At 45.9% G+C, this 25,128-nt stretch overlaps 2 protein-coding genes across 7 annotated transcripts in view; both read right to left on the bottom strand.

Annotated features, from left to right (window-relative positions):
* Positions 1-1,757: 1,757 nt before the first annotated feature.
* MMP23B (matrix metallopeptidase 23B) lies at positions 1,758-18,312 on the bottom strand. The gene is made up of 8 exons (XM_005437801.4): positions 15,522-18,312; positions 11,600-11,745; positions 8,600-8,739; positions 7,195-7,362; positions 5,035-5,199; positions 4,186-4,296; positions 3,091-3,217; positions 1,758-2,390 (listed from the first exon to the last, which is right to left on the bottom strand). The coding sequence occupies exons 1-8, from the start codon at positions 15,690-15,692 to the stop codon at positions 2,216-2,218; spliced, it is 1,203 nt and encodes a 400-aa protein (XP_005437858.1). The 5' UTR covers positions 15,693-18,312; the 3' UTR covers positions 1,758-2,215.
* Positions 18,313-23,673: 5,361 nt separating this feature from the next.
* MIB2 (MIB E3 ubiquitin protein ligase 2) overlaps positions 23,674-25,128 on the bottom strand; it is a 53,627-nt gene continuing 52,172 nt past the window's right edge. For all 6 annotated transcript variants that reach the window (XM_055704805.1, XM_055704803.1, XM_055704804.1 and 3 more), the window contains one exon: positions 23,674-24,898. In XM_055704805.1, coding sequence (XP_055560780.1) covers positions 24,657-24,898 — 242 coding nt within the window. In that variant the 3' untranslated portion in view covers positions 23,674-24,656. The remainder of the gene's footprint in view (positions 24,899-25,128) is intronic.

The raw sequence follows: 25,128 nt of genomic DNA on the forward strand, positions 1-25,128 counted from the left end.
AGGCGGGGTTGGGCTCGATACTCACTGGCAATATTTTTGGGTGCACTACTGAGCTGGATGCTGTTTGATGTGTTGTATACGTGTATTTACAATGGCACTGGTGCAAAAGTCGTCCTCTATTGTTTTCTAAATCAGATTTATATGGAGACTTGAAACTTTATTTTCTGTAGAAAGTTCTTTTCAATACGCCCTTTTTCCATAAAAAGAAGAGCTTAGCTTTGCTGATTGTATAATGCCGTATTCCAGTCCTTTCTCGTAAGATAAAAGACCAGAGGAATCATGTTGGAATATCACGTCCTTTTGAGTCTGATTTACATTGTTATTCTTTTCTGAGAACAGGAAGATTTGGAAAATACTGGGGTATTTGTGCTGTCAGGACTGGGCACCAGTCCAGTAAAAAGATTGACTTGAATTGTAAACGTGCTAGCCGTTTCAGTACATTTTTAAGAGGTTTTCTGGATAACGGCCTTGGAACTGGAACGTGGATGTACTAAACTGGTCAGTTTTGTAACCGGTAGGGTTGGTGTTTGCTGTGGAGGAAGGCGGAACTCTTTTCTCTTTAGGCCCGAGGGGTGGTTGCCTAGTACTGAAGGAGAACCAGTTCTGTTCCTAGTCTGGGAACGGAAGCGTGCGTGATTTTAGCAAGATTCCACCTAGGCGGAGCGTGATGACCCCCTGGCTGGATGCAGGGCTTCGCAGCAGCCCACAGCCCACGGAGTCCCGGCAAGGAGCGCCGTTTCGCCGCAGCCCGCGCTGAGCGCTGAAGGATTCACCCACAACCGCCTGGTGTGTGTTTCATGCTGTAAAATGATTTCCTTCCTTGGCGTTTGCAGCCAGCGCGGGCATCACTGGAAGATCCCTGTTCCTGACAAAAAGGATTATGCATCTAAGTGGGGGAAGCTTTACTAAACAAAGAAAACCTAACGCTGGATTGCAATGGAAATTTAATACTGATATGAGATGTGCAACTCCATTTTGTATTTTATTTTTTTTTTTGTAGAAGGGAAGTACCGGCTCTCCGGCATAGTGCAGCATTGTTCGGTTACTGCAGCTGGGCTTTTCTTTTGTCTCAATTCTCTGTTAGTGCGTAGCGTGCTTGCCTTTTGTGATCCTGAACTTAACTGGCTATGCAGAGACGTGTTTGAAAGTTTTATACTATGCTGTACTTTCAGCTGTGGTGGTGAAACTGTCTTGGAACAGAGGGGAATTTTAATGATGCCCTCCTTGGCTGCTGCCCTATACCGCAGCGTGTGAAACGCTCTGCCGTGCTGTTGGTGCTTTTAAGTAGGAAGAAACTTCTTTCAAGAGGTTAAGACGACAACTGGAAAAGGATTAATCTGAGCAATGTAGGCTCCTTTAATACCGGATAAGGATCTTGCTAAATGTAACAGCTGTCAGGGATTCATTCCTACCTGTGCAAACGAATGTGCCACTGCTGTAGACATTTGCTAAACTTTGCCTACCCGTGCTCGTGCTGCGTTCCTGGTGGATGTGGCGTTTATGTCGTCTCTGTTGAAGGAGTAGGGAGGCTTATTGGTGGGACACCTAAAGGGCAAGCTGTGGGGAGCTGCTGATGGAGGTAAATAGCCTGTTGGTGTAAGGGTACATGAGTAATGAATACAAACCACAGGAAAGCAGCTGGGGGGGGGGAAGATGTTCTGTGGGTACTTGAACTGAACATGTTGAAATGTGGAATGGAGTAATTAGGGTGTATTGTGACCCTACATCCTCCTCCTGACAAGGGGAAGAAAGTAATGTTTGTAAGTTCTTCTATTGCTATGCACCAGGATCAAAAAAAATGATAGCAAAAGACTTACAGAGTATAACTGGTCATTTTCCTTCCACAATACCTCTGCCATCAAGCTGTTCACCCGTTTGATTGATGAAGTTATGTTCTTGGTTGTCAGCAGTCTGCCGTGATCCACATAGTTTAACTGCAAAAATCTTTTGACACTTTACTTTTTCTAAAAAGTTGGGTTTTTTTTTTTTTAATTCTCTGTACAGCACATTCTTGATAAATTCTTTATCATTAAAACTAATTTGGAAAAGTTTTGCATTCTGTTATCAAGGCTCAGAGTCTCTTTTGCCGGAAGTGTGGAAGCAGCCGGTTTAGAAGTTCAGTTGCACTACTGGAGATTAAATATAAAATGCCAAAGAAACATTTTGAATTTGAAACAGAACTAGCAGTAATTGAAGTGGCCATTCCAGGTCCTTGTTAGTGCTTCAGTCTGATTCTCCAGGAATAAGTAGTCAAGATTCTTTCTTTTTTCTTTACTATACAAGTGTAAGTTCCTTCATTAATTGCGTTTGCAATGATGCTCATGTGATCTTCATTTAAGGATAAGTAACCTGGATATGAGTATTCCAGAAGCTCCTTATCTTTATACCAGCTGTCATTAAAAAAAAAAAAAAAAAAATTAAACTGTAAAATGTCTAGTACAATGCAATATGTGTTAGTGGTTGTTCTTTCTCCTAGTAAGTTTTGCTGAGCGAGCATACAGCACAGACGGGACTTAACCTTGGTCCGTTACAGTTTTATGGCACATTTTGGGCAGACGATGGCAGTTACACCAGGACAATTCTTTTTATTATTTTGAGGAGCTTGATGGGAATTTGGGTTCTCATCCTAAAGTAGCTCATGGACCTGGGCTTATTTCTCTCCATTTTGGATATGTCCAGAAATAATATGCTTGTACATTAGTAAGCACTAACAAACTGTTAATTGAAAGGGGAAATTTAAGACTAGTTTTTTGCAGAATACGGGCCAGGGGATTTTGATTTGAGGGTAGGTGTTATCTTTTTGCTACATAGATGTGAACTGGAATTTATCCTTTTTCAACTCAGCTTGCTCATTCCCAATAGTTCTGCTTTCAGACCAAATGCTTTGCAAAGTTACAAATAGTATTTGCACACTCCCTTCTCACTGTTAGCCACCCCTCTTTCTACTCTGGGTGCCAAATGAGACAGTGATGTGCTCGAGAAGATAAAGCGCGTTCTTATTTACGCTGTTTTGTCATCCTTCCTCATCCTTTTTGGTTAGGTAAGCTCTCAAGTCTCCTAAAGGATGGGATTAAATGAGAGAGCACTTACTAAACTTTGCCTTTTTTATGAATTATCTTCTGTCCACAGCGGAAGGTGACATTCCTGCCTTCAGAAACAGTCTTGGTTTTTGTCCTTGGCGGAGGCAGAGTAGGGGGGACCGTTGGAAATGGGAATTCTATCCCCCCGAGGTGAGAGAAAGAAACAGCAAAAGTTAGTCTATCTCACGATCAAGCTTTAGTCATGCCAAAACATTTTCACAGAATTATGTTAGCACCTAAGGAACCTTAAAAGCATTAATTTCAAAATGCCTCCTACTGAGCAATTCTTAAGACACGTAACATTATGCAAAGATAACAATTTTGTTGCATGTGAACTGACAGAGGTGGATAAAATCCACTTGCCTGTTGCATATATATGGAAAAGCGTATGTTCGATATATGACCAGTCCACCAGAATATATGGGCTTATAATTAATCTGGTGTAAAAAAAATACCTAAGAGGAACTAGTTATACGGTACACCGCCTTAGGGTCAGTAGGTATTCATCTGAAGCTTAATGCCACAGCTGCAGAAACTGTCCTGATCCTGCATTAGTCCCTTTTCTGGACTCGTAAGACTGAGAGACTAGATACGGTGATTAACATACTTCATCTCCTTTTCTGCAGAGCAGCTCAAGTCCAGCTGTGCTTGAGATGTCATTTGTCTTGTTTACGTCTCATCGCTGCATCAGGAACTGTACTGCATCCCTCATCTCTGAATTTAACACTTCAGCATCTCCCCTCCTCAGCTGGGTCCGAAAGGGAAGCAGGCTGAGGCGCACGGAGTAGCTGTGTTTTCAGAAACTGCCTGTCATGGGTTCAGTTAAACTAGAGAAGAGTGGGACAGTTTAACGTTCTAGTCCACAAATGTTTAAACATAAAAGCTGATTCCTATTTCCAAGCCTTGGTCTTGGCTCAAATGTTTGAGTGGGCGTCTCTGCTGTGCTTCTCATCAGAGCTGGACAGGGTGAGTCGTTTGCACCCACTGTGTGGACCTCCAGCACGGAATTAAGATCCTGCGCATTCCCTCTGGCAGACACTGCTCAGCCGTTACCTCCTCCCTCCGTGCAAACCCCACCAAGAACGGCAGAAGAAAAGTCAGATACCGTAGCAGAAGTCACAGGTGGATGGACAGTGCTTTTTCATCAGCTTCCTGCGCTTCTCACAGAAACCCTTCTGTGCCCACGATGGGCACATAAATAATCTGTCTTTGCACCCTGAAACAGAAGGTGACAAGGCATTGGAGGGATTGGGGTAGGCTGTTCCTTCTGAGAAACCAACCGACATTTCACCTCCATCAGATTGTTCAATGGAAATGATAGAAGTGGGACAGGAAAGAATCTAAACCAGGAGTACAACAAATAGGGCAGTGGGCTGGATACGGAGCTGCTTCCCTGCAGCAGCAGCAGTGATTTGAGAGCGCTGCTCTTTCCCAGTCCTGCACTAGGGAATGGTTGAAGTGTCAGAGCTTGAGAGAATCTTCCCACAGCCTGTTTGATCTACAGAGAGTTTTGTCACTTTGTATTAATACCTCTGAGTCCAGCCAAAGAGAAACCAACAGCTGTTTGCCCTCCGCCTTCCTGTGCACGTGAGCTTCCTGCTGCGCACCTGATGTATAAGTGCAAGTCAGGGCTCTCCATGGCTAAAATTGGCCTTTTATTCTTGTATGCACAAATAGAAAAGGCCCTGAGCCAGTTGCCAGGCTGGGGCACACTGAGCTGGGCCTGTGGGAAGGCACACGGTGCCCCTGTCCCTGCCGGGGCAGCTCAGAGCAGCATTGCGAGCGGACTCACCCCTCTGAAAGCTTCTCCCACATCTGCCATCGCTTAAAAAGGAGTAAAATCCCTGCTGGCTTACAGCCTAGTCCTGCCAACTGATGAGATCAAACACCATGAAGCTCCGCGGGATCCAGCTGACGCTTCAGGCAGATCTTTGCACGGTGCTGCCTTCCTTACCGTAAAGCCTGTGAATTCCCCAGACTTCGTCTTGAGAGATGGTCTTTTTCCCAGTCAAAGTGGCGTTGATGTGCATGAGGGCATTGGGGTTCAGGGAGTGCATGAGTCCCAAGGCATGGCCTATTTCATGAGCTGCTACGTGGACCAGATCCGTAAGCCAGACGCCTGGAAGAGAAACGGAAAACCAGCTGGCATTGTGCGGTAAAGTACATTAGCTAATCCTGGTTTAAAACCAGACGAAATATTTTAGCGCTGGGACAGCATGGTCTTATCAAAGGTTGCCCCGGCTTCGCCTGCTCCATAGCTGCTGGGGTGCAAATAGACGAGCCAATTATTTCCACGTGCTTGTAGTTTCAAACAGCAGCACACGGAGCAAGCGATGCCACACCACAGGAAGGCTGCCCTGAAAGAGCACTGCTGGAAATGAAGGCAAGTGTCCTGCGTAACGCTTTCTTCCTCTTGTCAGCCTTCTGCTCACTTTGTTCCCAGAGCCCTGAGCTGTAACTGGGAAGTGGCTGTTTGGGAAGGAGATTGCTACTGGAATGTTCCAGTCTGAAAGAGCCAACAGACCTCTGCATCCCCCACAGCCTAGAGCTCAAGTTGCTCAGCAGCACCTCGAAGCCTGCTTCCAGCAGAGATGGAGTTTAACTGAAGGGTAACTCACAAGAGGTGTTTTATTTACTGACCCTTATCTTGACACCTTGCGCAATTACAGGCCACGAGGATCTCACACGATTCCTGTGTTAAATGCAGCTGCTTATGGGAAGGAAGCACCTGAGAGGGGCAGCTTGGAGACGTGCTTGGGTTACCAGTACATGAAATAGGGACCCCTAGGGGGTGGAGTGTTTTGGGGGTTTTCTTAAAGACGTCTGCTAAATCTCTCTGGTATGACTCAGAAGAAAAATGGTTTCGTTCTACTTTGTTCCCATCCTTCTTTATGCCAATAAAGGCGACTAATTCAGCGTTGGAAAGAGCAGCAGCCACTGTGGACAAGCAGGAATCGGCTCAGCCTCGCACCGGCTTTCCGAAGGCAGAAGTGATCCGTACAACTCGGTCACCTCCGCACAACAGTAGCAAACCAACCGCACCAGCAGCTCCGTATACAAGACTGGAGTTACGCTGCCACAATAGAGAGCCAGTGGCAGAACCGGCACTCGGGACTGTGGCTTATTCCATAACTTTTACAAAACTTCACTAAGAATCAAGTTTTGCAAGTGTCTATGCTTGTTTCAACGGCTGCTTGCAGGAAAATACAGGCTGGGAAAATACACTGTTCCCGGATAACTCCGTAACTTCAAGGCACAGGTTTGTTACCAAACTCTCTGATTTCTGTTATCCCAGACAAATGCTGCCGCTTGATATAATTAGCAGACTTCAGTAGTTTGATGGAGAAGGGCATCCTTTCAAAGCTGAGTATTTTACAAAACGCCATCTGACCAGTTCTTTTCTTAACGTGTGTTGACATTCTTGCTTTAAAAACCATCTCTCCTGGGTCTCTGCCCCTAGATCTCATCTGTGCTGTGCTTTGGAAAGCAAGGGTAGGAGAAGTCCCTCTGTGTCACCTCAAATCCCATCTCCTCTTTATTTGGTGAGAAGCAGAATATCTTACTTCCAGGAAAAGTACTGAGTAGGTCATGTAACGTGAACTGAATTTGCTAGTTAGTCAGGGACCATCTGCTGTTAATTTAAAGTTAGTTTTGATATTGCTTATATAAAAAAAAATAAAAATCAAGAAGAAAACGCCAAGCTGTAAGTAACACTGACATTTTTAGGTGCCCACAAACCCAAAAATTACTACAGACGCAGGAAAACTAAAATCCGTGCTGTTTACTTCCATTTTACTTCCCTATTACTTCCATCACGTGGAAGTAATACAACATGGCCCTTCCCAGATGCACCTACCCGGGCAGAAGCCAGCTGGAATTACGGAGTATAAAGCTGAACTATTACATCCACTGAATGATTCAGAAAGAAACAGCACTGCCACGTGACACGGTCCCTTATAGCCATTCAGTCACACGACAGCCACACCAATCGCCAAAACCAGCGACGATCGCACCCGTTTGTTGTCTCTTTCCCAGACCAGGTAAATCCCTGAACAAGAATGAAAACTCTAAATCCTACAGGCATAAATTAGGTGCTCCCCGAGACGCGTGTTACCTTTTTTCCAGCTAAACCGGGTGTTCCCCAAGATCCAATACTCATGGTCATCAAAGTGGATTTCCCCGTTGGGTGGGAAGAAAGCGTGGGCAAGCTCCCCCGTGGTTCCATCGAAGCAGTGGTGAATGAGGGACTCCAGGCAGTCCGTGTGGTTGATAGAGTAGAAGCCTGTGGAGAAAGCAGCAGATGTAGTGTCTCCAGCAGGGGAAGCCCAGCCAGGACACAGACAGCTGTCAACTTGTGGTTTACTACTAAAATCTCTGATGGTCTCCCACATGTTTTCCAGCCTACAGAGCCACAAAAGAAAAAAAAAATTAAAAAAATAAATGCAAAGCAATTGTCAGGACTGATGGCTGCGTGACACAAACTGCTCAGCCCTGTGGTGACCCTGGATTTAGAGCTGTTTCCAGAGGGCAGAAATGAGTCTATACTCATTTTCAGAAAGGAACGCTGAGCTCTTTTTGCAACATCACATGGAAATATGTATTATTATTTTTCTGGAGAGAAGTTGGACAGTGAGATGATAACCCCAGGATGTAAACGTCCCATTTTAAATGTAAATAAACACATAGCCTTGGTGACATAGCTGCTTGCTATCTGTTTGCTAGCATGATGACAGTGTCACAGAGCGCCCTGCATCCACCCTGGGCCACTTGGAGCAGGACAGGCCCCTGGGACAGCAGATCATGCGCTTCTGAGTAGCATCATGCAATGTGAGAGTGAAGAGCATGTTGCAAAACAATGGTAAATCTGCCGGTTACCTCAACATTGCTGCCATCTGCACAGGAAATAACTATTTCACACAGACCATAAATCCCAGGAAGAATGTACATCTGGGGTTAAGACCAAGCAGATAATGCTGCAGCACTAAGATTTTCCTAGGCCTGAGAAACTTGGGAAATAAATACTGTGTCGCAATGCAGGGCCAGAAGGATGGGGAGGAGAGAGAGGGCAGAGAAAAGATGGTGCTTCAACATGATCAACAAAAGGGAGCCTAAAACGATGAAAAGCTGGAATCCATCACCTGCCCTTTGGCTTTGTGTGACCTCCGAGATGTCATTTCACCTTTCAGTGTTCAGTTTTCCCATCTGTGGAACAGAGATCATCCTGTCCCAGTGGCTTTTTTTTTAACCAGAGGGTTACTTTTTGTCAAATACCTAAAGCTTCCTGACTGAAAGATTCATAGAAAGCCGTCATTAGGATAGAGCATTTTCTTAGCGTAACAAAAAAGTAGTTTCTCTACCTGACTACAGGCAGGCGATGCCCCAGCCCTTACCCAGGAGGTTCTGCTGAGTGCACACAGCAAAGGAGGACTATCCCCTGCCTCCAAACACCGAAACAAGTCCCTCGTGGAGTCACCATACACAACAGTGTCCCGTCAGCGCAGGAGCCCAGGCACTCTTACCGATTTTCAGGTCACTAGCCACGTGGCGTGGCACTTCTCTGAAGCTGAACGGTGACACTTCACTCCACATTCGGAACGCAGCCGCTAGCCCCTTGCGCGTGTCCCTGGCGTTTATGAGGTTTCTTGGGAAGGACAGGATTCTGTGGGGACACAGAACAACTTCAGGAAAATGCTCTTCCCTTCTCGAACGTCAGCTGAAGGCTCTCAGGGCTGCATCAGGCAATCAGGCATTTCTAGTCACTCCAGCAGGTTCAGAACAGGAGTGGCTTCAACTGGATATTAAGAGCATTTAATAAAACCCCCACGGGGACTAATATATTGCTGATACTCTTCACAATCACATGTTCCAGACTACAGCTTTTGTCCCTCCTCAAGCACATCATTTTCGACAAGGTTCTCTTGGAAAACTATTTTTATCCTCAAATCTCCCATCTGTTGTGCAGTGTTGCTAGAAGAGGAAACACCTGCGTTTCAGCAGCAGGTAACTCCTATACGTAAAACACTTAGGCTACAACGTATGTGCACACGCTGAATTAGAATCATGTCAGGCATGACTTTTTGAAAGAGAGTTCCAAAGAATATCAAAGGTTTGACAGTCAACCAAGTTCTTTCCTTTGAAAAAATCTCATCACTTGGGAGAAAGACGTGAGAGAGGTTTTTTTGCTTAGGCCTCAGGTATAGACACAGCTGAACAGTAAGAAAACTACTGGTGCAGGATGGCAGAACCCCTGTTTGTACCATGGAAACATATAGATGGCCCCTAGAAACTTACCTTGTCCCAAAAGAAGGTCTGCATTCAGGAAATTGCCTGAAGTGTAGCAATTGGGAAAAGTTGTGTATATTCTGCTATCCCTTCTGGTTGTTTTTTAGCTATGCTGTTTATGTTCTCCCTCCGTCCCAGCACATCCTAAAGGGAGCAGAAGGTTTTGTATCAAGCCAGGCTGTTAACGAGGGTAAACCTGGACAATTAAGACTATCAGGAGGCTTAGTCTGTTGGGGATGAGCGTAAAGGGAGAGATGCTCTCTGCTCAGTGTGGAGGAGTCAGGTTCACGCTACCCACTCATTCTTTGTCTTACAGGCAGGACTAACCCCCGCCGTCCACCAGAAAGCCAAGACGTACTGATCGGCACTGCGGCATCGCCCACTGACCACCACCACCGCGCATCGAGCAAGTAAGGCCAGTGACAGGATGAGACTTCTGTGTAAATGACGGCGTGTCAGCTACCTAGAGCATCGCGGTAACCGCAGCATCAGGCACACCTTGCAAATTATCTGCCCGGCCTGCATTTGGTGACCTTGAGAAACTCCTCCTCCTGCTTGTAGGGAGAAGAAAGGGGTTAGGGGAGAGCTCTCAGCCAGATGCCACCGCTGCCATCCTTCTGCCACCCCACAGGCCCTCCTCACTCCTCACCTCGGGCAAATGCACTCAAACCACAGCTCAAAATGCTTTCCTTGGGTGACAGAACACTCTCCCAGCCCTTACAGTCACAGCTGGGGCAGCTCTCCAGGGCTACGGTGTGGGAGGCACCCTCACAGCTCCACAGCAGTGCCCTCAGCCCAAGGCCCAAAGCAATCTGCCCCGTGCATTGCTGCTGCCACTTCTACGGGCTTCCAGAAACCCGGTGTCCTCTGCCACTCAAGCCGCTGCGGTTTAACAGCGAGTGCCGCTCTCTTGAGAGGTCAGGTCTGGGGCTTGCTCGGAACTTTCAAGTCAGGAATGGCTGGACTTAGCGGCCACATGAAAAGGACCTTTGTTATCACCCAAGACATTGAAAGAAAAAAACTGGTTTGGCTGCTGCATCCCCAGGAGGGTGCAGACCCCAGCCAGGAGTGGACAACAGCCCCTTCTGCAGCCAAACCTCCAGGACTCCTGCTAGTCTGAGGTTTCCTGCCACAGTCTGATCTACCCAGCTGTGCTCAGCTTACAGAACCGTTTCCAAGGGGATTCCCTGAACCTCGTTCTGTCTGAACTCCTGTTAGCTCGCCTGAAAAACGTTCAGCAACGCCATTAATATTTCCCCAGAGAGAAAAAACACCTTTTCAGGATGCCACCAGCACAACCCATCGTGCTGGGCAGTTTCAGGGGCTGTTCAGCCACCAGTAAAGCAAGGAAGTGAGGTGCCCCAAGGCTGAACAGCGAACGGGACCGTCACTGCCTTATGCCAGCCACAGCGGTACAGCCAGACGGCACTGAGGAACAGTTCAGTATCAAAATCCATAGGAGCCCCATCAGCTTTGGCTCCGAACAGCCCACTTGATGGAAGTAGCACCAGCACTGCACATTTACATAGCTCCATCGTATCCCAACCAGACCAGTACCAGGATGGTACTGCTGGAATGATTCCCAGCAGTGGCAAACCCAGCTGGAAATGGGTAATCTGGACAGCCACTTGGCCTTGGCAGAAATGTCTGAAAATATCAGGGTTCATATTCGCTCACCCTACAATTACCAAGGGCTTTTTATTGTTTATTTGTTAGTAACCTAAGAGTTGGCATCCTTTCCTGAAAACACCAGTGGAAAAGAGATTCCTAAAACCACTCAGCACTAACAGGGCTCTGTCCTGAAATCACAGAACCTTTCAACAGCAGCTGCCCTCAGCGATAGTTCAGGTTCATACAGAAATCTTAAAATTACCAGCGTGACAGAGTCAGTATTCAATTCTCTACCTTCTGAGAGAAGTCCCTAGTTTTGGAAAGCCTACCCCTCTCTGAAGCCTGAATCCGCCCCTGAACAGTTAGTTTCACTGTAAGCAGCCTCAGCACGCAGCCGTATGTGCGCAGCTTCTAGCGCAGTGACGATGCTTCACACAATCCACAGCTGGCAAGAGGTGTAGCATTTGGAGAAATACTTCCTACTTCAGAGTGGCTTTAGCAGCGGCCCATTCACTAGCAAATGGATTAGCAATATTCATCGGGTTAATATCTATACCCATGGCAGGAAAAACTCAGACCCCAGTGACACTTAGAAAATGCTCTTAGGGCTAACGCCGAGTCCGTACTTGTAAGTCAAGTTGAAGTGGTCCCATTTCAAGTGCCCTGGTGTGATCGTGTATCGTTTTCTCCGTGCTGGAGGCTGAGGTGGGAAAGCTGGACTGTGCAAAGCAGACACTCTCACTCCACGAAGACCGGGCGATGTGGCATCTTCCTTAAAAGACAAAACAGGAGGTTGAAAGAGGTGGGAGAGTTTGCAGGACTGAACAGCGTAAAAGAAAAACTACCATTTTGTGGGGCATGTGGAGGCTGGGGAGCACAACTGCTCCTCCTTTACGGGTGTCCAGGAGACAAGACTAGTGCATCAGCTGGCCAGTGCTTTGCAAAACATCCCTGTTCCCAGTGGGCTGAATGAAACCAAGCCAGCAAAAGAGGAGATACGTGGCAAGGGGTTCTCGGGGCATGTCTTAGATCAGACACACAAGGAAAGGAAGGGAGCAGCACCCCTCGACACCAGATCACAGAGGACCAGTGCTGTAGGCTCCCTTGCGCTGCTGCGTAACTCCAGAATAGGGCACTGCAGCCACTCCGCTCTTCTCCTGGAGTGCGGCACAGATGGAGCAGGAATGAGGCCTCGGTCGGTTTCTGGCTACAGCAAGTGCTGCAGCTCTTCCTGGAAAGTTTTCATTTCCTTTCCACTTTTGCTATTGCTCTCCAGCCTCGCCACAGAAGAAATTAAATACTGGACAAATGAGTAGAACAGGCAACCCTTTGTGCAGAGAGCTCTTTATAAAGCTGCATTGTGGACCTGAAATGCCTTCAAAGTAAATAAGAGCCCTGGAAACCCTGGAGTATGCTCCAGTACATCGTACAGTAAAAGACATCAAATTTCGTGACACGTCTAACTCAAACTATAAAAGCCTTTTAGTCCTGAGTAGTGGAGGTAAAAGAAGGGGACCTGACACAGTTCTCTGGAAGTGTACCTGCCCTGCCTCCCAGGACTAAGACACTGAGTATCTCTGGGTCGTCATTGCTCCAGGGCAACAAAACACTTACTAAGCGATGTATACAGTGACAATGTCAGAAAAGCTGCACAGTAGGGGTTTGCTCAGCCTCACAGCACGCTCTACAGAAAGCAAGAGCTCTCTTCATTTTTACCCATGAAAGAGCTGAGGCTCTGAGAGTCAAAACGGCATATCCCTGCTCTCACAGCAAGCCCAGGGCAAGGCAAGAAGCCCCAAGCTACAGCTGCCAGATACTGCCCAAATCACCAGCACCTCTCGGTGACTCCAGCTTGTCACGGCTGGTAACATCCAAGGGGCTCTATTCTAACGGGACACCGGTCTCCCTTGCTCATGCCTGCGAGCCACACTAGCTTCTATCTTGTTCTCATCTCAGGATCTTTCCTTCCTAGCAGGACAGTCATTTAGGCTTTTTCCAGCTCAGCTGCGGGTCTGGCTCCCAACTTGAAACCAGCAGTCTTTGAATGCAAGGAATGCAAGGGCCATAGAGCATCGCCTATGAGACAGAGAGATGTTAACTACTTAGTACCTTGCCTTCTAAGCAGCGAGCTTTTGGCAGAGTATTTGAGTGCATTTCTGGGAGCCTTCAGATGCCAATTTGCTCTTGAAAGAACACACAGGATCACCTTTCCCTTCTAATCTCTGTCAGTTTGTTTGCTGCATTAAGGGATCTGGCTGAGGAACCCATACTTTTTGGCTCGTTCTGCTCAAGGCTTAGCCCCTTCTTCACCGAGGCACTGTGATGCGAGTACACTGGCTGTTTTCCCTCTCCTTCACCCCCAGTGGCTTTTACCTCTGATTTTACTCTGAGAATGCCATCTTCCCTCGATACAAAAGGAAAATTTTGCATCCTCTCAGCACCACAGATGAGGTGGAGGATCAGCTAGCCTGTCTATCAGTGATCTGTTGGAGCTCTAAGAGAAGCCTGGAGCAGATTAGCTCATAAATTACAGGATAATAAGATCCTTTCTTTCTTGCAATTCTTTCAAGAAGAATTAGGCAAATCCTTTCTGCCTTTGTTGTTTACTCTACGAACCCTTGCCGGTATTGGGGCTGATTACACATTCTTTCTGGCATCAGTCAGAAATAGCCCAGGATTGCTAGCACCGTGAATTCTCAGTTAGTTTACGGGCTCCAACTCAGGAGACCTGATAACTTCTGATGGGATGTGGTAAGGTATTAACACTCTTCAGTAGCTGTCTGTCTTTGTGACAGCTGCTCCTGCTCTTTAGCAAAGCCAGCAGAGCAGGTGGTGTGTTTGCTTTCCAGCCTCTATAATTCACAGCCCAGCTGGTGCCATTTCCAGCTGATGATAACACACCGAGCTGGAAGCTGCATAGGCTGAGTATCAGCCACTGCCCATTCTGTCCCCTCTGCCACTGGGCTACTAAATTACACCAGCACAGGGTGAAATCCTAAGGCTCTTAAAGCCCCCTGGGTATGAACAGAGGAAAATTAGATAGTCAGAAACAGCCTGCTGGCTTCTCCTTCTGCAAGGAAAACCCCTGCAGCCCCAAGGGATTAAAATTACTGTCCTTCCTACAGCCATTGAGCTTAAAAGTCTAAGGCTTAAGTGCAAGGGGGTGGGGGGAAGAGGTGTCCTTAGTGAGTTTATCCTTAAAATGCAGAACAAAGCAAGGGTGACTCAGGCCCAGCAACAATCACTGCAACCTGTATCTGACCCAGCCACTAGCTCAAGAAAGGTGCAGAAGGCTGAGTTCTCTTGCTCAAACATTCTGCTCAGTCTCTGTTCTACTCTAGTCTTTGTTCTACCTACTACTGGTGCAACAGGATGCTTTTAATTAAGAATCTGTTGCAAAATGAATTGGGGATGGGTGGGGTACCACACATACGCTATAGCTCATATGGAGGATTCTGACAGAAATGGGATGACCTAGCTAAAAACTTCACGGTATAATCTGGATCAAAGGTTCTGTCTGGAGGCCAAAGAACCAAGACTATGGGAATACTCAGAACTGGAGGAGCAGCCAGCCACCCCCAGGAGGAAACCCATCTGACTGTGGTTGAGGGCTCAAATATTCAAAAAATTTCAATGCGCTCTCTCTCAACTACTGCAATAGGCACCAACATATATAAAGGCAGACACTGGCCAACATCCCTGCTCGACGTTATTCACTCTCTGCAGTTGGACCTCCATTAATTTACTCCACTGAGTTGTAGCGAGCACAGTTCGTTCCCCTCTCTCGCAGCCCCCCTCTCCTAAGCTAAACAGTAACATTACTCTGTGACTTAGTACCAATTACCAAGAGCCCTGAGCATGTGATGCAAACAAGGGGGGGTATTGCCAGAATCTTCATAAACACAAACAGCAGGAGAGGATGCAAGCGCTTGGAGAAGATTGTTTTGGGGTTTTTTATAAAATTAAAAACTAAAATTAAGCCAAAAGCAAAAATTAAAACCAGCTACTGAGTGCCAGAGCCTTGCTACAGTTCCCCTTGAACATCAGTCTGTCCCAGTGTATCTTGCTAATGGATGGACCTTGAGAGTTAATTATCACCTAATAGTTTCTGTAGGTCCAGTGTTAACTCCTAGGTTAGATCTTACACTGTGAGCCCTGCCTCTGGAGTTCCTAGGAAAGCTCAGCTGCTACAGAGATCAGAATACATGCATGCCACATCACACTAGGCTGGGAAAGCAGAGGTACTCGGCATAGCCAAAGCTCTCAGGGAAAACCACCCAAATCTGTGCATTCACTGTTTGGTTGTTTGCAAGCTGCCCACATAACCCTAATGATCTGATTCATCTTGGATGCCTAATTACTTTTTAGAGTCCTTTGCAAAAAGGGACTCAAACAGCCATAAACAGACCTTGTTGCCGTAACTGTTATTTATATATTGTTTAGGTTGCTTCCTGTATGCATCCGTCTTCTAAAAAGAATACACATGCATGTACATTTGATATCCCCACTCCCCTTTCAAGCATTTGTGAATTGGATCCTTTCTCCTACCTGACTTTTCTGAACTGCAGCTCCAGCTGGATCTCCCACAACAGCCAGAAAAGCCACCACAGGGAATATGCATAAAAATCCCACAAGGGTTCTGCAAGCATTGCTCTTTTTCTTGTCAACTGAGAGGCAGCTCTTCCTTCTGTTTGCAGAAAGCTGTTCTATTTGGTCCATGTCGTTCTGTAATACTTTTTAGAGAGAGATGTGGCAGATAACACTAAGACATTCTCTTCACAGAATGCATTGGTAATCCTTTTGCTCACAGTTGCATTTGGAGCGTTTGTGAGTAGCCCTGCCAAAGTTGTGCAGAACCACTAGAGTTTTAAAAAGCTCTAAAAAAAAAAAATAATAATAAAAAAAGTAGACTTTACATTAAGCCTCTTTCCAACGTGCCAGAGATTCTCTGCCAAGTGGTATCATGTTACTGCAGCTGAAAGTTGGGCTGGCGGAGGAAAAGCAGCAAAGTGAAACAAGCTGGGATGGACATGAACTCTTTTCTTTAACTGACTCTATAATCAAGAGGACAAATCTGCAGTTGTCAGCTTTATGTAATGAAAAAAATTGGGGGAGGGGGCAGCAAAAGGAATCCAGAAGCCAGCATCATGCCCTTGGAATGTTTCATGAGGGATGCTTAACGCTAGAAGAGCTGTCGTTTGTCAAGGGCTGTCTTCAGGAGCAGAATGAAAAACGAGATGCTGTGAGAAAGCAGGCAGGCTTCTCGGCTTAGGAAATTCTGGTCAGGGAGTTTACAAACTCAGATAAAAGTAAACAACAACCCCCTCTTCCATGAAACTTGGCAACTGACCAGCGATTTTCTCCTATACTTGGGAGCGACCCAGTAAGGGGTTATCACGCTGAGAAAGACAAGCATGGTTGGAATCACGTGGCTTTTGGGTACCACTGACCTGGAGAAGTGGTCCGTTTGTCTGGAGCTGTTAGGTCCTGCAGACACAAAGGCAATTCAGGACTTTTAAGAAAACTTACTCAGAAATTCTGCAATTTTCAGAAACAGCGGCAATTTTCTGTCTGGTCACTAAGCTACTCGGTGCTCTGGAGGTGGGGTGGCCTTAGCTAAACAGTTCTGACCAGAGGAAAAGGAATGGTGCAATCTCCAAGTTTCACAAGCAAACAGCAGAGAGGGGGTAGTTCTATTGCCAGCCAGTGTAAAACATTCCTAAGGGGGTACCTGAAGCATTTGAAAGGTTTCAGAAAATTCTCGCAATTTTAATCATGAAAAATTTCTTTAATTTTTCTCCCCCTAGGTCACAATCAAGCTTGCAACATTTTATAAGTTTCATGTATTTTCAGACTAGAGCTGGCCCGGAGCTTTTAAACAACTCAGAATAAATATGACCAATGAGTCTGTGTACAATTTCATGAAAATTTTCTTTTTCAATTTTCACCAAGCTCCCCCCTGGAGAAACCCCGTGCTTTCTGCAGAGAGTGGACAAAGTGCAGCAGCTGTTCAGATACCGGGAGAACGACAAAATAAGAAGGAATATGGAAGGAAGTTACGGCTAGAATTACAAAGGAAAGCTGGAACTAGGAGGAAGGGAAAGCAGAAAGCAAAGGACCAGAGCTGTTAACTCCTGTGGACCAAAGCAGCCAACCGCAGCAGTCCGAGACAGTGGCTCATCTCAGCTGTGAGCTGCGAGTTTCTAGGGACTGTTACACCTCTTCCCCCGTAGCACAGCGTGCAGAACGGAACATCCCAGAATGGAACATCCCTGCTTTGTTCTGAGCTCCAGAGTGTAGTGCAAACGCACCTCCATTTGTGACTTAAGCTGCAGGCCACAGCATGAAGGGAGAAACTAGTAACAACGCGCTCCTAAACTTATCAACGTCTCATGTTCCCCGGAATGAGTTTCTGTCAGTCTGTAGATGAGAACACATCTGCAGAAAGACTGATTGAGAAAGGACTCTTGAAGTAAAAACCTGCCTTGGAATGGGGCTTAAAAACTTCAGCCAAGAGCTCTTCTCCAGTAAAGCAGTACTGGCTTGAAAGGAAAAATACAGCTAGCAAACACCATGCTGGAAGAACACTGAGTTTTAGTTGTGGAACTGTGTAACAGCATTAAGTGCATCCGCCTTTCGTATGGCTAGGAAGAGTCAGCGGTGTCTGAAAAAGATTTTAATTTGTGCAGTTATGTATGTCCTGTCCTCTTGCCAAGAGTATCTGAGCACCTTTCAGTCTCTCAGAGCATTTAGTGGCCGATCAGTCTCGCAGGCAGGGCAGTGCTATTGCCTGTACCTTACGGGTTAGGGCCCACAGCGTGCCACGCCGGAGAAAAGACCTGCCTCAGGTCAAGCCTGGAATCTTGCAGAGCAGGAACCTGAAATCTTCCAAGCACCCAGTTAGTGCCTTACTGTTTCTGAAGATGACTACACGGACCTGAGTTTTAAAGCACAGATTAAGAACTCACACAACCACGCAGCCGGAGGGAACCAAGACATTTCCTTTGTCCCAGTGTAAAGAACGTGAAAGTTTTTGTAAAACACAACTCAGCTCAGACCCACCCTTCTCCCCAAAGTTAGTATCTAGAGCTTTAGTAAAAGCACATTCTTGAGAACCTCATTGTTTCTGAATACTTATTCACGCAGCTGCTAAAGGTTAGCACACCCAACCCCTTTCCACAAGTTATTCAAGTAGAAGTCTCAAGTATTCTGAATGGGGAAAGAGACCACACTGTGCACTACCTGTTTAACTTCTTGCACCACGTGTGGTGGGTGAATGGGGAATCTTGAGCTGCAGAGAAGATTCCTGACCTCTACGACACTTAGGATCCCGCTTCCCTGGCAAGGTAGCAAGCAGGTTAGACCTTGATGGATCAGAAGTGAGAGCAGGGTTTCTTGGAAAGCACGTTGTTCACTGCCCCACCCCCCACATGCTAGGAATGTACTGTGCCCATCCACATAAAAATTCAGTGCCTGTGCATCCAACTGCACCAAACCACCGGCTGCAGAATGCTTTCAAAACTTTAAATTTAAGCCAAACATTTGCTCAGAAACCAGCTCAACAGTAAGGCCAAGACAAACCTCAGTTATTATGGCAATGAGAGGCAGATGAGGAAAGCTGTTATGCTGAGGTATTCAGAACTTACAGATGCAACTTGCAGTGTGAAGGGAGACACACAAACTTAATGCTGTGCACACTAACAACGCTTCTGATAAAGTCACTGTGCATCTAGATTATTTGGTGCACAAGCTCTGGCCAGAATCCTCAGCATTGCTGCTGATAAAAAGTGAAATTTCATGTTTATACTTAGCTCATTAGTACTGTGGTTGTTAATTTTCTAAGCACAACTCTTCTTTTTTTAAGGGTTATTAGGACCAGAGTGCACATCTGTTGACATTTCATCCCTGTTCTCTACCCTGGGTTAAGAATATCGTGGCTTTCCCAAGAGATTCTTGTGCTTAAAGGACTCTCAGATGCAGCCATCAGTGGCCTCAAATCTGCAGCACTTGTCAGAACATAAACCCCTTACAGATGCTTCAGACAACCCCCCAGACTCCCTTCTGGGAGCCAGTGTTGCCCCGTGCCAAGGGCAAGAAGTTAGCCTGGAGTTCCAACAGCCGAAAATATTCTCAATGCTTTAGCAGGCAGCCTGAGCCCCCGAAAGGACTGCTTTTATAGGAGCGCAGGGAACCACTGCTGTGACTTCAGAGTTCCGATGAATTTTAGAGGTCCTGGGTTCTCAAGTGCAGATATTTGGTTTGGACTATGGGCAAGAACTGTCATCCTGACTATATTTGGACAGAAAAACATTCCTGGCTTTGGTTTCTACAGAGTGTCTAAAAGCAATGGAACACATTACACTTTGAGGGAATCCATATGGTGTCACGTGGAGCAGGAAAGGAAGGCAGGGTACAGAACTGGCTTTGCTTTGTCTCCAAGCCATCAGCAGCAGTGACCAGGACCTGGGTATCCTTTGTAGGGAGCTGGGATTTTCTAAAGGAACACTCCGAGAGGCATACGCTGAGCTCTCTGCATGCAACCACCGTCACATGAAAAAGCAGGCTCTGGACAGCTGTCAGAAGGGAATGAATGTTGCATAACATTGCATAAAGCCTGCAACGGTCAACAAGAGACTATAGAGAACATAAGGCATGGGATCGTTTGCGCAACACAGTGCACTTCGCTTGTTAGATCCCCTCGGTCTTGCTTTGCTCTTTCCAATCTTAATTGCTGAAATGTTTCAAGAGGGGCTGCTGTGTAACACACAACATATGGCCACATTCCCAAGGGCAAGTTTTAGCTCAAAAACAAATACCTTCTCACTTCCAAGGATTATTCTTAGCATTTCTCTCCGCCCCTTTATTCAGCATTTGTTAACATTAAATGTTACTTTCAGCACTATTTCTAAATGGTTATCTCCGTGACATTAGCCACATCTAAGAGGAAAGGTAGCCCTGGTGCAGCAAGCCAGGTAGTGCTTTGTTCGAGTCCCCAAAACGATGCAAGAACCATCGACTACTGTAGTAATCTAATACTGTCTATACTCATGTGATGAGGTGCTACACAGAGAACCACCATTCGTGCTAGAACTGCAGCTGTCTGACTATCCAAAACTAACCTCACCTCTGAAGAAACCTCTTCTTTATTCACGGATTAAGTGTTTATCATTCAGCATTGGAACAAACCGCTCCCATTAGCTTCCCCTGTCGGGAACTGGGAGCTGTACGTGGAGGTGAGGAAGACAGGGAAAGGAGAAGGACCTAACATCTGATCGTGCCTGACGGCTCAAGGCATGAGCATCAGTGTTTCATCTCCAGGGCACCAGTCCAAACCCAGGCCACAAGCAGGAGAGGGGGAGTGCACACAGCTGAATGTGATTTACTACATATTGGCTCCTTGGTGGCCCATGTGAAAAGAATTAGCAAATCCTCATATAGCTCTTATTTTTAAAAGCACCTACATATTTATCCCTTCATCTCACAACTTGGGGGGGGGGGGGCGGGGGAACCCAACCAACCCAACATTCTTGCATGGTTCCTGTGGGAATGGCTGTTAAAACTTGTACTTTTTCAGTGGGTCACACACTAAAAAGGATTGTGTCTGCTGTAGCAGGGAGCAACATTCCCCAGGGAGGGGGAGAATAAGAATGTTCTTTAGTCCCCAAGTGTTCTCCCACTTTCTATCATGCAGTCCCTCGTGATCAGCATCTGCTGATGTTCCTAGAAAAATCCATGGTCTGCTGAATAGCAAATGAGCTGAAAACAAGGGCTTGCTCCAGCTGGCAAAGAAAATGGAATATTTTGCTTAACTGACAATTTGGAGCTGCAGCTCACAGAAGTGCCTGTACTGGCCTGACCTTGTGTTACCAAAGAGACGTGGTCTTGACCCCAGTGAGAAGCTCAGCACTCCAGTCATGGCCACGTAGCGAGCAGAATTTCAGGAATAAGATGAGGGAGAAATTTTTCTCAACACACAGATAATAAAGCGTGTCCATAAAGGAGTAAGAATTGCTTCCCCGGGTGGGGATATTTTTGTTCTTGCTCTTTGGTGGTCTGTATTAATAACCTGTAGGCCATTTGTAGATATACCAATCCTCCTGGTTTGGAAGCAGCATGGACTAGTGGGAACACAGTCCATATAGCAAGATGCATTCTTTTTCCAACTACCTCTCCACATGCAAGCTCCCTCTCTCTACTCCCTCAGACTCATGCCATCTGTAGAACATGGAGTTTTGGGCACACTCCCAAGGGAAGTGCTTTAGAAACCCTGGTTCCAAGTATGAGATGAGCTGCCACCTTGTATTTAGACTTCGACACCAGCCTCAGTGAGGTCTTTCCCTTTCGAAGCCATTGACGTACATTGCTGCAAGGTACTGAGCTGCCTTTCAAGAGATGGCACCCCAAGGGAAACAAGGAGCCCCCCAGCTCATTTCTGGAAGACCTAGCAGTCTCATTTGTGGGAAATCAACTGGTAATAAACACCAAGCAGAAAGTTACTCACTATCTACACTGATTAACTAATGACAATGTTTAGGTTTTGTCTTCAAAGAGCATTTGCCTACTGCTCTTTCATTTCCTTGCCTCTCTTCAGCCCCTTGCTACTCCTATAACCAGCAAGAATACCAACCGGTAGCAAAAGGAGAAAGGGGAGGAACATCTGCCCCCACCTTGCGCCCTCTTTTCCCCCTCTAATAATCTCCAGCTAAATTTAATGCAGCCCCTAATCTCAGTCCAGGCTCTTGGCTCTTTTCCTGCTTACTACAGATAGCTTTTCCTTCTCGTGCTTCAGATGCAAGCCTGGAGTGGAGCAGCGAAACACTTTTTGCAGGCTGAGAGTACAGGCCAGATCACACATGAACTAGACAAACTAGCAAGTACGTAAAACTAACCATTTCACCCAGTGGAGCACTCAACAGCTCCAAGTCACTCTCCGACCCTGGCCCTCCACATAAACAGGCTTATCGGGAAAGATAAACGGCAGAACCTCCCTCACTTCTCCAAAGCCTCAGACTCCCACAGAGCAGAGCCTGCCATGGGGGGCAAAGCTTACCAAAAACATACGTGGCACATAGGGGCATCTGCTTGCCTTCTACTAGTGAGCTCTTGTTCCTGTGGCTCCACTGACCAGCTTGTCTCTTCTCTGTTGTGGTGCAGGAATTCCCTTCTTCTTACTAGGAAAACGAAAGGGTCAAAATGGTGCTTAACATCTCAACTCTTGCTCCTCAAAAGCAGTCACAGAAGGAACAGCGAAATGAAAGAACAGACTCCCAACCTGATTGCTGCATTTACAAACCATTCCTGTAGTTCTTAAGCAGGTACATTATGCTGTGCAAAATTCCATCTCTTATCTTGGCCATACAATGCATTTCAGACATAAAAACAAGATCAGGAGATCTTGAGAAGGAACTTGCATTTTAAAAAGTTAAAACACAAAACTGAGGGAAGCTCTTCTTTCCCTAAAAAATCTCTTTTCATTAGCCAGGAAAAAAAAGAAGAAAAATAATCTCCATTTTCTGCAACAGCTGCACAGCTTGGAAGTCAAAGGCTGCAGTCTTCCTACAGTTTTTTTCCTTTAGGGAGAATAATCACTTGGAAGCCTTTCTTCATTTAGTAGCCAAAGAAATTATTTTAAAAATGAAGCAGATGCTCCCTGTTGTTTCTTCCTGAATAAAATGACACCTTAGGCATAAAAGAGGAGAATAACACAACAGATACTGAACAGTTTGCCACCTCTGTCCCCTCTTCCCCAAGTGCCAGCACACACACATATATATACATTTAACACACACGATGAAGCATCAATCAGTTTAACCTTTACTAAACTGCTTTTGGATTTGCTGTAGAGGCTTGTAAAAGAACTGTATTTCAAAAAAACGCTTAGAGTGGGGTTGGGGTAATATATAGCCTGGAAAATTATCAACCTGCATCAAATAGTGGTTAAAGCAGCTCTTACGTGACAAAGATGGCTCAGTCTTGTACTTCTGGAAAATAGCCTTTGCATGGCACTTTTCTATTGCTGCTCTACCACAATACAGCCAACATTTTGGGGAAATGTCTGGTTTATTCCAAAGGAATTTACACTAACATGAACTCCTAGGGAATAAGTAAATGAGTACCTGCACCTCTGATTTTTAACAAAGCGGATTCTGAAATTCAGCGTTAGGTTTTTTGGGTGCTGAATCTAACCCAACCAAATAATTTAGGCATTAAATCTGATCCATTTCCATAGCTCAAAAAATCCACTGAAACCGTAAGTGCCTCAAGTGAGTATTTTGACAAAGATTATCTATAGGAGTCACAGGCTGTGATGCAAGACTTTGTCACAACACCAAGTGATTATGAAGCATCGATAAGGAAGAAGTAATAAGTATTCCTGTAACTACCATATATTCCACAAAGTTAAAAATGTCTTTAAAAGATTTGCCACCTCTTTGCTAATGAACAAAGGTAGTAGAGGAACACCGTAGTTTGGTTTGGTTTAAATATTGCTTGTAATATCTAACAAACAGTACGCTTGTGTATAATTGTGTCATTAAAGATACACACCACACACGCAAACATGTACGTATATATACTCACACTCATGGCACACAAGCCCTACAGGCTGCCACTTTCACCAACAGTTAATTTACAGGATGGACTCAGTGGATAATATTTCTTCAGTCAGACAGTTGGAAAACACAATACAACTGGATCCGTATTTCAGCTACCATTTGTACATTCATTTTAATGCTCAGGAAAATATATATTTTATTTTATTAAGTTTTGCTGCAAAACAAAGAAACAAAAATGAAATCCCTTTTTCTCATGTCTTAATTATTACTATTTATTTTCTTTACACTTTGATTGGAGTATTTAACACCTGCCTTTGGCATTATGGATAGAAAGCTCAGGAGTCTCTGAACACACGGTTGTGCCAAAAAAAAAAATAATAATGGAAGAGTGTCACTTAGAGGTTAGAAATATTTGTTGTAACAATATATTTTCTCCAATCAGTGTTCACTACTTTATCTCTAAGGCACACACTCTGTCTTTAGGATCTCATTACATCCAGATTTGCCTCTTGCCAGTCCAGGTTGTTGCTGAGCCCACAAGCACTAGTTCAGAGAGCATGCTGTCTTAGGACATTACCTCCCTACCACTGACAGGCAGCTGTGAGAACTGACACCGTGACCCATCTCCTCCGGTATCTCCTCACGTCAAGTGTAAGCGTATGCTTTGCCATTGCCTGCCAAGGTGTAAGGTATATCCTACAGCATCTGCTTCCAGAGCAACGCAAGGCTGCAGAGCTGGCACTGCAGGGCACTAGACAGGATGCAGTCACCCGAGTCGGATGCTGTTGAAAACATCTGCATATGGAAGTCTACTCGCATCTGGTCTGAAAGTCTCTTACACCTTCAGCGGACAGCTCGGTGGTCTTTACTTCAGGTTTTCTGATGGATCAGCAGCACAGGGTGAGGGGCTGCCTGCCCTCAAGCACCACTCCTCGGCCTTATGACACTGCAAGTAGAGGGGACTCCCCCCACCTCCACCCAAGTCACATCAGTCATTTGCTTCCCTCTCTTTCAGGATGGCTTTGCAGGTAGCCAAACACGACAGCCTGACTAGCGCTTCTCATCTATAATGCAAACAAAAAGGAAGTAAAGGAGGGAGGTGGGAACAGGAAGGGAAGCAAGCGGATCCTTAGACAAATATCTGAATCCTCTCCCGGATAGCCTGCCGGCAGATGGGGCAGACAGTAAGGGCTGTGCTGCAGTCTGGGCAAGAGCCGTGTCCACACTGGAAGACCAGTTTGATTTGGTCATCGATGCAAATAGGGCAGGTGATGCGCTCTTCCATCTGCCGGTAGCGGTTCTGCAGCTCCTCCATGAGCTTCCTCTGATCTGTGGATTCAGAGCCTGGGCTGCACTCCACCTCGGTGCTGTCTGCAGGGGTGGAGAGCAGGAAGACAGTTAGTCACTAGTGTGCTCTGCCTCATGCAGTGTCTTTTTAATTAAGACTTTGCCCCTCAAGAGTAGCAATTCCTTCAGACTAAACTCTCTTCACTGAGCCTTATCCAGGCATTCCTCAAAAAAAAAGCCTGAGATGATGCTTTTTACAGACTGGCCAGCGTTGCTTTCCTCCATGTAGTTGCTCAGCTGGTTAGTGTATGTTT

The sequence above is a fragment of the Falco cherrug genome, chromosome 3, assembly GCF_023634085.1.
Source record: "Falco cherrug isolate bFalChe1 chromosome 3, bFalChe1.pri, whole genome shotgun sequence".
Taxonomy (NCBI): domain Eukaryota; kingdom Metazoa; phylum Chordata; class Aves; order Falconiformes; family Falconidae; genus Falco; species Falco cherrug.